This window comes from Lagopus leucura, unplaced genomic scaffold (genome assembly GCF_019238085.1).
Source record: "Lagopus leucura isolate 7727_CA_CO unplaced genomic scaffold, USGS_WTPT01 Super-Scaffold_100053, whole genome shotgun sequence".
In the NCBI taxonomy this organism is placed as follows: Eukaryota; Metazoa; Chordata; class Aves; order Galliformes; family Phasianidae; genus Lagopus; species Lagopus leucura.
The window spans coordinates 154,196-170,000 of NW_024962299.1; the positions used below are offsets into that span (position 1 = coordinate 154,196).

General features: G+C 40.5%; 1 protein-coding gene and 1 non-coding gene across 4 annotated transcripts in view; both read right to left on the bottom strand.

Moving 5' to 3' along the window:
* AP1G1 (adaptor related protein complex 1 subunit gamma 1) overlaps positions 1 to 15,805 on the bottom strand; it is a 39,984-nt gene that overhangs the window by 5,363 nt on the left and 18,816 nt on the right. For 2 of the 3 annotated variants that reach the window (XM_042885833.1, XM_042885832.1), the window contains 16 exons: positions 15,400 to 15,496; positions 13,751 to 13,827; positions 12,577 to 12,585; positions 11,276 to 11,371; positions 10,724 to 10,804; positions 10,383 to 10,481; positions 9,576 to 9,631; positions 8,383 to 8,496; positions 5,581 to 5,721; positions 4,959 to 5,013; positions 3,707 to 3,829; positions 3,313 to 3,402; positions 2,690 to 2,817; positions 1,990 to 2,094; positions 670 to 811; positions 94 to 220 (listed from right to left, as the gene is read on the bottom strand). In XM_042885833.1, coding sequence (XP_042741767.1) covers positions 94 to 220; positions 670 to 811; positions 1,990 to 2,094; positions 2,690 to 2,817; positions 3,313 to 3,402; positions 3,707 to 3,829; positions 4,959 to 5,013; positions 5,581 to 5,721; positions 8,383 to 8,496; positions 9,576 to 9,631; positions 10,383 to 10,481; positions 10,724 to 10,804; positions 11,276 to 11,371; positions 12,577 to 12,585; positions 13,751 to 13,827; positions 15,400 to 15,496 — 1,540 coding nt within the window. The remainder of the gene's footprint in view (positions 1 to 93; positions 221 to 669; positions 812 to 1,989; positions 2,095 to 2,689; positions 2,818 to 3,312; positions 3,403 to 3,706; positions 3,830 to 4,958; positions 5,014 to 5,580; positions 5,722 to 8,382; positions 8,497 to 9,575; positions 9,632 to 10,382; positions 10,482 to 10,723; positions 10,805 to 11,275; positions 11,372 to 12,576; positions 12,586 to 13,750; positions 13,828 to 15,399; positions 15,497 to 15,805) is intronic. The other variant, XM_042885834.1, reaches the window with a different exon arrangement.
* Positions 6,931 to 7,017, bottom strand: LOC122188024. Its single transcript, XR_006181460.1, has one exon. It is a non-coding gene; the product is annotated as a small nucleolar RNA SNORD71 (small nucleolar RNA).

A 15,805-nucleotide genomic window follows, 5' to 3' on the forward strand; every position in this document is an offset into this window, starting at 1 on the left:
GATGAACAAGTCAGCCCTCTCATCTTCAGCGCTCAATCTGACCCACCCCAGGAATGAGGTTACGTAGACTTTCAAGAGATGAAGCCTACTCACCTGTTAGGTTGAGGTCTCCCAGTAGGTCAAGGAGCTCCCCACCAGCAGAGGCTGGCTTGCTTGTAGGTGCAGTGGGGATTACAGGTGTTATATCATTCCCCCCCAGCAAGTCCAACAAATCATTTGCCTAATGAGAAAATAAAAGTTACATATTCATATTTCTGCTGATTCCCCCTTATATACAGGATGAATTTCACTTGCCCTCAGATTAAAGGCCAGAGCTGCTGACTAATTAGAAAGGTTCTTAGTTTGGCTATGGTTCCAAGAGATCAAGCCACCGCTTTCTTGGAACCACAGTGATAAGAGTGGGATGGAGCCTGAAGATACAAACAGGCTGGGGAACACATGGATTTATCCCATCATGCTCTTACATTCCCTACAATAACCTCTTCCACACATCTGTTCTTGGCACTAGAACCATCAGAGCAGAAATGTGACACAATTGATCACCAGGCCACAACTTACAACGAGGCAGGGACAGGAAGGGAGGCTGCCTCAGTTTACTGTTGAAAAGTCAGTGGCTAGCACTCTGAGCTGACAGGCAATGGAAACTTATGCTAGATTAGTTTCCATTACCTGGCTACCAGGCTGCAATCCAGAGTGTGGAGGTTTGGTTTCCAGTACCGCTGTTTCTGTCTCTCCATTGGTCTGTACAATCTCTGTAGGGCCATTGGTGGTGACTTTCTCCATTACAGGCATTCTCTCAAGCAGGGCTGGCCTGAAAGAAGCTGACATAGTTATACTGTGCCATCTTCTTGGATCCCAATCCAAGCATTCAAAACATTCAAGAGAAGATATACACAGCGCAACCTGCCTCTTCCTTTCAGCTCCATTGCAGGGGCACTGTAAGACTACATGACAGCTGCAGGTAGTCAAAAATGATCCCTGACATATTGTGCCAGTGTATATATATTAAATGTCAGCTGACAGTCAAACAATACATCCTTATTTTCTTCTAGTATTGGACAGTTTTCACAGTGAAGCTAGGATAACAAAGCAGATTAAATGACTGAGCAAACGTGGATTAACTGCAGACGCAGGACATCTGACTGCTCTGCTCCATACTCAGTTGGATCAGAAGGTCAGCTGATAGGCTGAAACAGGTAACAAAGTTGGAAAAACAAACCACCATGCTCTCATAAGTCAAATTTAAGTTTCCAGAAAGTGTAAGCTTGGTCCTCAAGAGCACCCTCCTGAAAGCATACAGAAACTGAAGGAGAAGAAGCACAGGACACAGAATCCTGACTTCAACACAACAAAGAAAAAGCCATACAGAGAACACTAGCGTATAATGCAAGAAAAGCCATTACCCTCAAGGACCAGGCCTCAAAGCACTGCATGTAATGTGAATAAGTTACACTGCCAACATCTTTCAGGCTGAATGAGATTTGCCGTGCCAATAACCCCAACAATGGGCTTTCGGACTCTGTGACAGAATTACCTCAAGTTCAGAGCATAGCTTTGGAAAAAAAAAGGTCAGTGGATCTCTGCACATTTATTCCAAAAGTGTTATAAGATCAGCTTGAACCTAACAACTGGTAAGGTTAGCATGGCAAAAGCTACCTGCAGGCACTTGCTCAGCTAGCACATTTCAGATTCAACACACCTAAATCACAGAATTGCTCATGTTGGGAAAGATCAAGTCCTACCACAAAGTGAAACAGCCAACTTCAAGCTCAAAATGGGAAAAGCGTTTTGTAAGGGCAAGCCTGTGATCTCGGAACACTTACCACAGGATATACTAAGTTGTTAAAACACTTCATAATAGATCAGGAAGGGATTGCAGTTCTTGTGTAATTTTACCAGAATATCCAGATTAAGCTCTCTGTATGTACTATGCAGGAGATCAGGGTAGGTTATTAGCCTTTTCGAACACCAAAACTCATCAGTACTTACCTCATGTGATCGTATTTCTTGAATAGTGCATTATATTCCACTGCCCTCTGTTGTAGCTCCACATCAATGCTACTGCCATAAATGGAAACTACCTTCTTAATGCGACTAGGGGGAAAATGAAAGGACAAAAATAGAAAGACCACACTGGGATTAGGAGCAAAGAGCAAGAAATTAGCATGCGTCATCCAGAAGACACTAACTGACCTACGATGAAGAGGCGCGCTGTGTAACTGATTTGAAATGGTAGTCACTGCTGCTTTCCTCGATTATCTGTGCAACATCACTTTTTCAACTGCTTCTGTTTCTCCTCAGCAGTCAGCAGGTGATCAATATATCACCACAAGGTATACCACACCAAAGCTCAATGACCCACAATCAAGCCATAATACAAAATAAGGCTATTTTTCTTCCCAACAAAACAAATAAAAACGGAAGGAATCCACTGAAAGTAAGGGTTTTCCCTCCCATTAATAAGTTTTCAAGCAAGGACATCATGACATAAATTGCCCACACAGCAGAGGACATCCAAAAACAGTATGAACTGGAGGAAGTCTTTCAGCCTGCAAGCAACGAACTGTAAAAGCCAGTAAGATGACTTGACAACAGAAACAGAATATGTCCAAAGAGTAGTTCTACTGAGGCAAACTGATGCCAGCATATTTGCAACAAAATCCTACGCAGAACATCAAGGAGAACTCACTTGACAGTGCAGGTGAACCTTGTGGAAAGCTTCATGATGGCAGTAAGAGCGTAGCCCCGTGTAACAGATGCAGACATATTAGATATCAGAACGCTTTCTAAAATATCAAGAACTTCATCCTCTGTTACCTGAGAAGGTACAGAAAGGTTAGGCTTAGAGAGAAGCTCTGCAGCAAGCCTTCCATGGTATACTGTAAAAAATTTATCTTGCTTAATGGGCGCTTCCTACCTCCCCAGTAACTTTGTGAACATGCAGCACGTATGCAGCATATGAAACAGATACATACAGATGGATGTCTTGCGATATTTTACTTTAAAATAAAGCTCCTGTTCCACATATTTTAAAAAAAAAAGGTTATCAAAATATAGAGTTAAAACCCCAGTTGACACTGTGCAAGCTGGGTTAGAACCAAAAATCACATTACTCTGACTAGCGTAGCTGCATTCTTCAGAGACAAAGCTGGATATGTTTATGTAGTCCATGCCAGTAGCATGGAAAGGAGCTCACATTCCCAGGTCCACCTCTATCACAGACACCACTAACTGCTGCAAGCAATCCGCTCACATAGCCATCAAACAGATCCAGCCTCAGCCAAGTATACACTGCACCTTCTCAAGCTGTACCTGTATTGGCTCCTCTTCTTCACACTGACCAGACACCAGAAGATCTCCATACTCCCCTATGCACCAGGAGGCCACTTGAACAAGTGGCTGCTGTTGGAAGAATCAATAAACATAAAAATCAGACACCTCAGAGATAAATGCATTCTTGTACAAAAGCCATAAACCACTATTTTCCAGAGCCAGCGTACTCAAATTCTCTATAGCAAAAGAAACAGAGGTATTTCATTTGATCAAGAATTCCTTAAGAGAAAATTAAAAGAACAAGTCCATAAAGAATACATTGTTCACACTGCAATCTGTCACTGGAACTAGACAGCATGATACTGACTTACCTTGATATGTTTAGCAAATATGTTTATTACAGTGTAGTAAGGAAACTTATATTAGGTATTACCTGAGAGTAATCACCAAGGATGGCTTTGTAGAGTCTCTGCACAGTGTAGGCATGCATCTCCACACTGTTAGTTATCAGCTGGATCAGGTTGGGAACAGCATCATCACGAACATAACTTCCTGCCTGCAAGAACATTTATGTATTTGAGAAAAAACCCAAACTGTTAGGTTTCATTATACAACTTCTCAGTAACATCCGACAACTGCTGACATCCTTCAAAGCCACATGATTCATACAGGTTTAAAAGAAAAAAAGAAAAATTAAAAAATCAACCTTATCATCCTCAAGTACTTTGTGACTGACTTTGAGCAAACTCAGATTTGCTGAAGTACAAAACAGCACATTCTCCCAAAGCACTCAGCTATATCCACAGAAAGTCATACTGTAGATAAAAAGAGGATAGGATATACACATAAAAATAGCGTTCTATTTCTATGCCACGTAAGAACGAGAACACTACAGAAAAACTTATCTGTTAAATGGAAGACTAAGACAAACTCTGAGGGTACAGAGCAGCTTCTCCATCACTTCTTCAAAACTAGGCTCTATGCCACATCAGCACAGAAATCAGCACTAGCACTAAAGGAAAGATGTACGCTGCTCAACATTTTGTTTTGTTTGGACGCTCCCTCCAGCACTGAAAACATAACCACTCAAAAGAAATTAAATGAGCCCAACTAAGTCAATTAAGTGAAAATTCAGCAAGCCAAAACCAGGAGCTGACGCCATATAATTCTCCTAAGTCTGGTAAACTGGATTGGCTACTTACCTGTAAGAGTCTGCAATAGACAGCCTTGTGAATGTAACTTTATAAATGGTTCTCCCTAGCAGTCGAAGGAATGAAGTTAACTTTAATAAAAGTGAGTCATATGAGAGCAACTCTCAAGGCCTACCAACTTCATATAGAAATCAATTCTATGTTCAGAGGAATGCAGGTTTCTCAGTTTCAAGTGCCACAATAGCACAGAAAGCAAGACTCACTTTTTAACTTTGCAAATGTAAACACTCATCCAAATAATGTTCATCTCCTCCCATTGCCCTGCATCAGAGAACACACTGCCTACCCAAGTTAGTAAGCCTTCTTTCATTTGCTGAAACGCTACTCCAGTTCCAACCTCAACTGTGATGTCTGCAAAGAAATTCAGGTAGTAAAAAAGTAACAGTCAGGTAGTAAAAAAAAAAAAAAAAAACAATCAGAAAGCTGCTGTACAGCTGTTACTACGTCACACACAAAAGAGCCAATTTTACTTACGGTTGTTAAGACTCTCATGATCGTGTCTATGTGCCAGCGTTTGGAAGGAGCGTATCTGATAAAAGTAAGAAAAGATTTAGAACAAGAACTACTAGCCTTAACACCAGCAAAAAACCCAACAAAGCCAACAGAACCTCCTCCTGGCCCACCTTTTCCTAGAATAAAAAAAACTTAATCTTTGACCTTTTGTTATTAACATTGACACTGAAATGCTGAATGAATATACAAGCACAGCCATACATCTTACACGTACTTAAAAATCAGGCTGTTAATTGTAATGACTCAACTTTAATGAGATCATCTCATTTGCACATGTAATCGGGGAGAACACAAGTGGGCATGTGGAAGGGGCAAGGGACCAAGGTGTCAACACAAAACCTGTTCCAAAGAACAGCAAAAATCAATAAACTAGATGGGCTTAACGATATGAGGACTGCCTACAAGGGAACATTAGTGCGCCCCAATGCACTGGTATGTCCTGTCCCTCAGCAGCGGTAAAACAATAACCTCAAAATCAACCCATTCTCCCTTAGGCGTTCAGGAAGGGGGGGGGGCAGACAAGGCAGAAATGCTCACAATTTTGATAACTGAAAAAAAATTAATCGGCAAATTGATTCCATACTTTTCTGCTGCAAGAAATATTCCTGATGCACAGTCTGCCTTGAACTCCGGCTCACATGAATCTAGGAAATACAGCAACTCCTTCATCATTCCACGAACATTGTTCCCATTAACAAGAGCAAAACTCAGTTCCATTGCACGCCTAGAGTAATGGACAGAAAACAAAGTATATTCTCCTGGTGAAGTAAAATAAATTTGAAGTAAAATAAACAAGTCCAGTTACACTCAAATACACTTACCTTTGGGTTAAAAGAGCAATCTCATTATGGAAGGCTCTTCCCACAGGATTAATGGCATTTTCTTGTTCAGGTCAAGAAGCAGCCACCCCAGAAACCATAAACTAGAGTGCAGCTGGGCAAAAGTCCCTAGATACCCTAAGGCTAGAAATATCTTTCAACAACCAGAGTCTGTCAGTGTTAAGGTCCTAGTATTTACAGTTACACGTTGGTCATGTCTGACACAACTCCTCTAAGAAACTTGTACCAGCTACAAGAAGATTTCTTCAGTTTCAGAATTCTTTAAATCCATTTTGTTCTCCGTGCATTAAAGTTCTGAACACATCAGAGTTGATAAGCTTTATTACGTCCTGGCAGATGGGCTACGTATCGTTTCCAGAACTCAGGACGGTAGTGCCCTTTTCAGATTTCAATTCCTTCCCTATCACAAGTTGACATCACAATTAGACAAAGTCCTAGTTATCTGACATTACTTTTTGTATATAAACAAAGATCAGAGGCCAGTCCTTGTTCCTCCTATTTGAAGCTTCTGCAGTTGATTGTAGCACAACTCTCCCATCCATTCCACGTTTCCTGAATGAGAACTACTGTCTACAAATATTATTTATTCCTGGGCAACCATAACAATTTGCTATGTTAAAACGCATTAAAGCGGCCTCACTAAACAACCTGACTATTGTTTACAATTGAGTAGTCGGTGTAATCCAGAACACAAACTCATCAAATATGGAAGGGAGGGAACAACTTTATCAGGAACTTCATTCTCCGCCCATCACTGAGATAGGCTAATAGAATAAGATCCCTGAAGAGCATCAAAAACTTCCAGCCATATATTGCTCATATTCAATCATATTACAGGCCTCACTTCCGTTACAAAGTTCCTAATAATGCAATTTGATCATATTAAGCTGACAGGTAGCCTTGAAGTAAATGGCAAAGCTATTCTGAATTACACTACACTGACCAAAGTTGCACTTCAATGTTTAAGATGACAAAAACAGGCCATACTTCACATGTCAACCAAAACCAGGTATGTCTATCTCTCAAGTTCCAGACCGCAAAACTTGCTGTTTGGGGACTCCGATATCTGGTCAACACATCGCTTCAATGAGAATAGTGCATTGTCAGCAGCACGAGTGTCAGCACAGCAACATGGAGCTCTGCCGATGGATCACTCAAAGGCTTCATCCTCCAACAGCACTCAGACATGAAGCTCTGTTGTTTGCGGCAAGTTTTCCTCAACAGGCATCAGCAAAATGCTTTTGCGGCCTTCCATCCAAAGCCCAGATATGCCTTTGCTGTTCCATAGCCTAACCTCACACTGACTCTGGCACCAAACTATGACAGCCTGACTTGAACATGTAAGATAAAAATTTACCTTTTAGGATAGCATAACATTGTAAAATGGAATTACATTACACCCATTTCATAACTGTTAGAACTAACCTTCAGAAGAAAGACAGTTTCAAATTGTTTCCTACTCTACATGTTAGAGTATGCAGTACTGTTGAAAAACCTAGATCTGATTCAGAGACAAATCTGAAGAATGCCTTCTAGCACAAATACCTGCAGCATATCTAATTGGTTAGACAAGGTCAATATAAGAGGATAAGCAATTCTAAAATAAATAAAATGTGTTCATGATGTAACAAGTTGAATGAAATCCCGGCATGCAATGGTTCCACGCAGTGCAAAAGGGACGCAGCAGCCCCTATCACTGACATGCTTGTTTTATGTTGCACTGGGGTCACCCAGTTACAGAATGAATACTGCTAAGGAAGAGGGTATTGAATCAAACATGAGTCTGAAAGACTTGATTTAGACAGTTAAGTGTAGTACTTCACATAGGCCACTAGAATTGTGATCAACTGATTCAATACTATGAGTAACTGATGGAAACAAGATGCTATGATGAGTGAAAAGAACACAACTGAAGTGATTAAAAGTAATCAGAGGAAGAACTTTATATTGAGGTTTTTGGTTTTTTTTTTTTTTTTTGTTTTTTTAAAGAAAGTCTTCCTATAGAAAGATGAATAATGCTGCAAGCTCTCCTACTGTCCAGAGAAGGAATGCAAAACAGGACACAGTTTATAAGCAAATCATCTGAACAATCTAGTAAAATTAAATTCTACCACTGTCTAAATATAGTCTAGAATCATTTATTGGAGATTTTAACATTGCTTCAGGATAACGTGACAATACCTGTTTGTCTGGGAAAGAAAAGTAAGACCCAGCATGTCAGAGTAGTTTTGATTAGGACCTTAATTTATAAAGGCTGATACTTCTGAGCACACCAGCTCGTCTCTGGGTGACTCCAATTTGGAAATGTTCAGGCAAACAGAAAAATTTTTTCCCCATCAATCCAAGAGGCGGAAAATGTAAAAGCAGCTTCTCAAAGAAAGTGGCTGCATGCTTTCATTACCTTTATTACCTTACATGAAGTAGAAATCAAATGCTGCATTAATACTAGTCTCATTTTCAGCTCTCCAGTACTCCTGTCATTTTCCCATATGTTCTTGTCCTGCTCACTCTTCATAGGCTGTCTCTTTCACTGATATTTCAGTTACCTTTTAATGGAGACATCCAAATCTTTCAGGCAGTCCACAATTGTGCTTCTATGTCTCTGTACTGCATTATGGTCTGTCTGCACAGTTTTCAACAGTGATGTCAAAGCCACATATCTGGGATAAGAATATATAAGAAAATACTTAAAGGTAAGCACTCGACTTCTATGCACAAGTACACCTACCCACATTTAATCTTCTTTTGCAACAAAACAGAGCTCCCTTGTACCCCTCAGCAACAAGTGAGGATCCTCCACGAGGCTACCTGGCCTAGCTCCAGTAGGGTTACCATACAAAAGAGTAACACATTTAATGATATCCTGCTGCTCAGACAAGCACCCACCCGAGTTCCTGGGCTCATGCCAGGTGTCTGCAGAATCACAGGAGTTGGAAGGGCCTCGTGGAGACCGAGTCCAACATCCCCTCCCCCCCCCGACTAGAGAAGTTTTGTTACAGTAGGTTGTACAAGAAAGCATCCAGGCAGATTTGAATATCTGCAGAGAAGGAGATTCCACCACTTCTCCAGGCAGCTTGCCCCAGTGCCCTGTCATCCAAAAGGAAAGTTTTTTCTCATGTCCTGTCTTCATTTTGAAAAATCAAGGCAAAGTTTAGGCCTCCATATATCACACACAAACTACTAAGCGAGTTAAAATTCCCAAAGCTAGAGTCTTCCACCCATATGATGATTTGTAATACTAACGCCTACAGATGTGACTTAATTCTGGCAGTTGCAGTAATTCTACGTTCAGATTAAAGAAGTAATGGTTGTGCATTAATTTCTTTGCTGACAGCAATACGCAGACAGGAAAAAAAAAAAAAAAAAAACAACTCCTTGTCTAATTTGTAAAGTCACCACTGTCCACTCTGATTTGAATGTCATCACTGACCAGATGAAACAAGACAGAATATACACAGAAAACAGAAAAAAAAAAACCCCAACCACTCACCTAGATTAAGAAATCACATTAAGAATTAACTTTACACTCCTAGATTCGACTACTATGAAGGGCAGAGCCATAGTTAAGGTTTTGACAGAGAGCGCCAAGAAAAGAAGAAAGCTTGTCTGTCACATTCACCCCGCTAACAACAATTCCCAGAACACTCTCCTGGAAAGTTCTACTTAGTACAGTCTTAGTGTCATTGCTTCTTAGACATTTTAAGCTGGGTGTAGATGGAGCACAGTTCATGCAACTTACCTAATATTTTTGTCATTGTTTAATAAGAAACGGCCTAGGATGTTAATGGCTAACACCTGCAGAAAAAGTTACAAAAGGTCAGTGACCAAGAAGTCCTCCATCATTGCTTTAAGGTGACTTTAAAGGCAACGTTACTACCGTGCTTCTTGGCCAAAAGCATAACAAAGAACTCTGGAGCCTGACTAAGCAAAGGAAAAACTAAGACAAACATGGTACAGGCTCTCTCCTGTACTCAAGAAAAAACAGTCTTCAGGAAGGTTTTGCTGCCCCTCCCCCAGCCTCTCCTTCCCCTTTTTCTCCCTCATTTTCTTTTTTCTCTTTTTCACCCTTTTCTCCCCCACCTCCACCCCATAACACTATAATGCGACGGAAAGCACAGCAGTAACACCAGGGTAGCAAAGTTCTAGGCTGCAGCAAGTGAGGACAAGCCTAAATTAAATAGTCAGACACAGAAACAATGGAAGAAAAAGCTGCTTACTCTTGGAAGGCCTCAGGTAGGCAGGAATCTTCAGTGAGACACCCTCACCACCACTGCTGACCCTTTAATGAGGACTGGGAAGGGGCTCCAGCCCTTCTGACCACTCAGGTACACTGCATGCACCTGAACTCCCCTGGGCTGGCCCTGCCTTCCCACCAGGTGCTCAATCACTGCTTCAGGCCAGGACACAGCATTTCTGCTACACCCCTTAAGTACACCTTCCAAAGAGGCTACAAGTCTTATCTAGAAGCAACCACAGAGCTTTTTTGCCTCACGTGTCTTCTACAGAAATTGCTCTCACACAAAAAGTCACAGCAAAGACAACTTACTCTCAGTCCACTCTCAGATTTTATGTCCATAATAGTCAGCACAGTTTCATAGAGAATGGCATTTCCCACATTTTTACTTGTTTCTGTATTAGTAGCGACCTAGAGGAAAGAAACAAAGTGACTCCATTACCTCTAAAGTGGATCCCCTTTGTGCTGTCCTGCAGAAGAAGCAATGAAACTCAGCAATCCTTACTGTACCACATCTATAAATACACGCCCCAAGCAACAAAACTCACCCCAGTGTGGCAAGCAGCCACACTGCGTATCTTCGTCAGTGCTGAATCCAAATAATTAACAAATGAAAAGAGAAAATGTAAGCTGATTAACTTTGCAGGTCTCACCTGTGCAAGTATGTCATTCATTGCTTCACTAGAATCATCATCATTTCGCCCTAGAATCCTTAGTAACCGCAGGATTCGCACCTATGACAGAAATAGAAAAACCTCACTCAATGGAAATCTTTTACAGAAGGGCCATGAAATTCACTGCTTGAGCAGCAACAAAGAAGAAAACAAAAGACTAATTTTCTATTTCAAAGCATAATGCAGATTTGGTTCTATTCTCAGGCGAACACTGTGCTCTTTCTCTCTTCACAGGCCAAAATTGTTACGAGTACATCGAGTGTCAAACCAGGCACATTCCTGCAAGACCAACATTCATTGTTTCTTCTCGTTTTGCCACAACTTAGCACAGTACCATAGGGCACGGCAACTTCTTTTCAAACCAGGTGGCTTTCACTAAGGTAGATGAATAGCATTTACCCAGCCTACTCTAACACAATGCCAATCTTCAAATCAACACTGCTGCCTTATGGTAACTATCTTGTCATACTTATGTCTCACAACACAGTGCACAAATTAAAACTATCAATGATGACTAGCATCATTTCTTACCTGCAAAAAGGGGTCACTGATCCCAGACACATCATGCTCTGGTGAATATCCAGACATGATAAGGTTCTTCAGAATACGAACTAGTTGGGGAACAAGCTGTGAAGAAGAGAGTTATCAGAAAATGTACCTATTAGCTTGTTGTTCCTTCTGCCCAAGTACAGGTCCAAAAGCAAATCTTGCGTTTGAAAGCAAGTTGTCCTACAGATTCCTCCTTGAAGTTCAGCCTGATCATCTAGAGACTATTATACAAATATCTACAGCTTACATGTTTCTAGTCATTTCCTATCTGAGCTGGAGTCTGAGCACCATATTCCATCTTCAAAGTACTAAATCCACCACAACTTGATAAGCAATACCTAAAAGGAAATATCAATTAAAAAAAAAAACTCCCATCTTCATGAAAAAGGAGGCTAGGACTGTTGAAGTAGCATTCTTCCAAAACTTTGTTTGGGAGCTTTACCAGATTAGCTCCAAGTTGATTTTTAGCATACATTCCCATGTAGTATATACCACCTGCTTTCACAGAGCATCAGGCATAAGAGATTTAATCTTTTCAGATACTTATAGGATTACAAGAAGTTATTAAAGATTCCTTTAAGATTGATACTCCATTCACATCAGCCTCTCAAGAGAAAAGCTTGGTAATCTGCAACACATTCCCCCACAAGAGAGTAACATGCAAGTGTACTGATCTGCAAAAATTTTCCTGGAGCCCTGATTAACATTTGCTTTGCCTTCTAACATACAAGAATATTATCAGGACTCAGGACAAGGCAAACAAAGGAAAACATTACAGCCATGGAGACTGGTTGAGGGCCCCTTACCAACCTTCTGTACTCAAATTTCACGGACAAAAAACACCAGCAATGGAGTTGCACCCAGTAGTTCTTTGGCAGTGTCGTAAGAACACATACAGGTGGCCATACAATTCTCCTGCTTCCTTCCATGTAAAGGAATTACCCACAGCTGCCCTACATTTAAGGCAAGGCACAAAGCCACCAGTGGTAAAGAGCAGTCATAGCTACAGTGTGCATATACAGAAAAAAAAATCCTTCAAAATCCCAAGATGAGGGCTTGAGCAAAGAAGGTTTGTGTTTTGAGAAGGCCACAACAGAGATCCAGGGCTGATATGGGTAAAGAAGCTTATTGATAAGACCAGCACACAAAAAGCACTGAACAAGACAACTGATCTAAGCACACGGCATTAATCACAAACATGGCATTATCTGGTACTGCATCACGAGAGGCAAACATCACAGACTCAATGTAAGCATGCACCATGTACAAGAATTAAACCTTACCTTTTCGTTCTAACACAGAGCAGGATTCCAAACAGACAAAAGAGACAAAACAGATGAAGCAGGCATTAGGGACAGATCAACGTTGTATCATTCACAGCATAAACAACCAAAGAGACTGCTAGAAAAGCAAGTACCTAGGACTTACATTTTGCAGAGGCAGTTTGTTTGTTTTTTTTTAAACCAGTAAGACTACCACCTATAAGAGAGCAATGGCTCACTCCCACGTGTCCCTAGTCTTTCTTTCATTTTCATTCCTGCTTTGCTGTACACAACCAGGGCAAGAGATGTATGTTGAAGTGGTAAAACGCATCAAGAGGACAAACTGTTTGAAATCCCTAGTGATATACACAAGTCAGTGAAGAACAGTAAACTGGGCATGAAAATAGACAAACCTCTTTGAAACACATGAGAGGAGCAAATGGCCAGTTCTGTTGATCAGCTTTGATCAATTTCTCCCTTGACCAAAAAATCAGATTAATTAAAAAAAATAAACAATGACGTTTTCACAGTCTGGTAGTCTTTAATATGGCAGTTATACAGCACAGCAAATTACAGCAATAAATGTTAGGAAATGTGTGTTAAGGTGGAAAATAAGCAAACACTCCTACGAGAGGGGGAATGATGTTGACACTGAAACCTCTAAGTTAGAAAGGAAAATCATGTACTATAGCATGCATCAGAGACAAGCTTCCATTGAACATGATAAGGTTCAGAGAACAGAGAACATTCCACATATTTCTTATATGAGCTTATACAATTGTGACAGTGGTTACAGAATTCAAGCACATGTGCAAGCTTTTTCTGCTTCTTTACAGTTGATATACATGCACTTCCTGATGACACTGTGTAATTAGCTATAAAGAGCAAAAAAGCCAAAAAGGAACACCAGCCAAAGAGGGCACTTATTCTTAACTGTAAAGAAAGATTCATACAAACTACACAGTCTTCAAGAGTAATTTTTGTAACTTACTCCTTCTTTGAGAGGGCTAGGCACTCAGCACTCCCTTTTTCTTTATTGTTTTGATAACAAGCAGGTAGCACAATTAAATTCTTCAGTTGTAAGGATTTCATTTTAAGAAGGTGCACACTGCTTTCACTTCAGAAATCAAGCAGCAGCAAAACCAAAACAAGACCATGAAAATTAATTCTGCAGTGTTACCAAATTCACACTTACCTTTCTGAAGTGTGCAAGCATGTCTGGGCTTCTCTCACACATCTCCGTGAGGAGAACTACTGATGTGTGTAGAACACCTAAAAGCCACAGGAAAAAGCCTCTTAATTTCATTAGCTCTAGGCAAATAACAAAAATTGCAATTAAATGAAAACAAATCATACAAAACAATCTCCCCTTCAATCTAACACATGCTTCAAAAAAGATGCTTGCAGCTGTGCCCAAGGTAAAGCTGATGACAAAGTGCATGTGTCTTAGATCAGCAACTAAAAGTCAAAAATGGAGACAAACTGGACTTGTATATTGCTTAAAGAAACTTGCATACTAAATATACTGTTAGACAGAAACAAACATGTAAATAAGATTTGAGAAGGACAAACTGCTAAATGTTTTGTACACATTGAGTTTCTCATGCTCCCCAGTTTTCTCTTCTGATTTGGATACCCTACCCAGCATTATGTGGTCTGCACTACGCCTTCCTTAGGAGGTCTCAAACCTCACGTTTGGAGAAAGACTGCAGTAGACAGCTTGCTAAAGCCAAACTGTCTATTTGGCAGTCAACTGCCGTGTTCTGACTTAGCAGAACTAAGTTAAAACACCTCTGAAAAGTAGTTAGAAAAGCCACGTCAGTTACAAAGCATTTAATTAGATTACAACAGTTGAAAATTAACCACTGGATGCACCGTCAGCAAATCTGCAGACAACACCATGCTGCGCGGTGGGGTCAAGATGCTGGAAGGGATACCACCTAGAGGCACCCAAGACAGGCTCAAGAGGTGGGCCTGTGCAAACCTCATGAAGTTCAACATGGCCAAGTATAAGGTTACATGTGGCCACTGGGGTTAGAGCAATCCCAAACCTGAATACAGGCTGGGTGATGAGTGGGACCTGCAGTGGTGGACCTGGAGGCATTGGCAAAGGAAAAAAAATACATATATATCACACATGGCCTGCTAGTAACGTTTCACTTAACTACTCTGTGTGGAGACAAACTTGCTGTAACATCTACTGTAGGACTCCTAGCACAACCAACTCTTTTCTTAAGGCACATAATCACTGAAGATAAGCAAAAGGACTAAGCCTGTAAAGAGTGAGCACTGCTTGATACAAAATTAACCAAGTATTTTTTGTATTTCTCTTTAAACAATCTTCTGAAGTACTTGAAAAAAAAAAAAGCATTAAAACAATAACATAGCAAAAAAAGCAAAATTAACGTGAGAATCTATATAATGATCTAAAACAGCACCGAAGACAGACTCTTTCCTGACACAGAACATCTCCACACTGGTAATGCCCACTAAGCAAGTGTCAGATAATCCTATAGCACTGTGCTAACTGAAATCACCCAAAAAGCTGAAAAGCACACTCTGAACTTCATTTAGGCAGCATACTGGATAGAAGTGACAAAACTTTCCCACTGCACCCACTCTGAAATAGGTAAACATTGAGAGTTCCTTTTATCACCTATGCCATATAGGTGCTGCTGATCTGTAGCCATACACGCCTGCCTTCTCAATTACATTTGTTCTCACTGCATAGCAATGGGAAGAAACAAATAATAAAAATATAACTCAGTAAATCCCTCCAAATAAAAGGCGTATGTGCCATACACAAAAAACAGTATAGTCTTGCTAAGCACGCTCACACATTACCATGGTTCTTTTCATTCAGCAAGTTTTTGGTGGCTGGCAGGAACATCTCCATAAGTTCAGGCACCTTTCTAATAACGTGAACAGCACACAGTGCTGCCTATACAGGAAAAACATTTGATTAGTATGTAGTGCAATGACAAGACATTGAACACCTAGCACAGCAGGAACTAACACAAATTTCATGATATACAGAGGCTTGAAATGTTTGTAGCGCATTTTTCCACTCTCTGCTACAAGTGATACTAAACAGCACCACAGAAGAGTTTAACAAAACTTCCACAGTTGAAAAGTAAAAAAGGCATTGAGTTGCAAAGTAACATTTGCACTAACAGCAGTTCATTTGAAAGTTATTCACTTCAGAGCCATGTTAATTGCTATGTGGCTCTGCATTTAATAGGGCTACTTC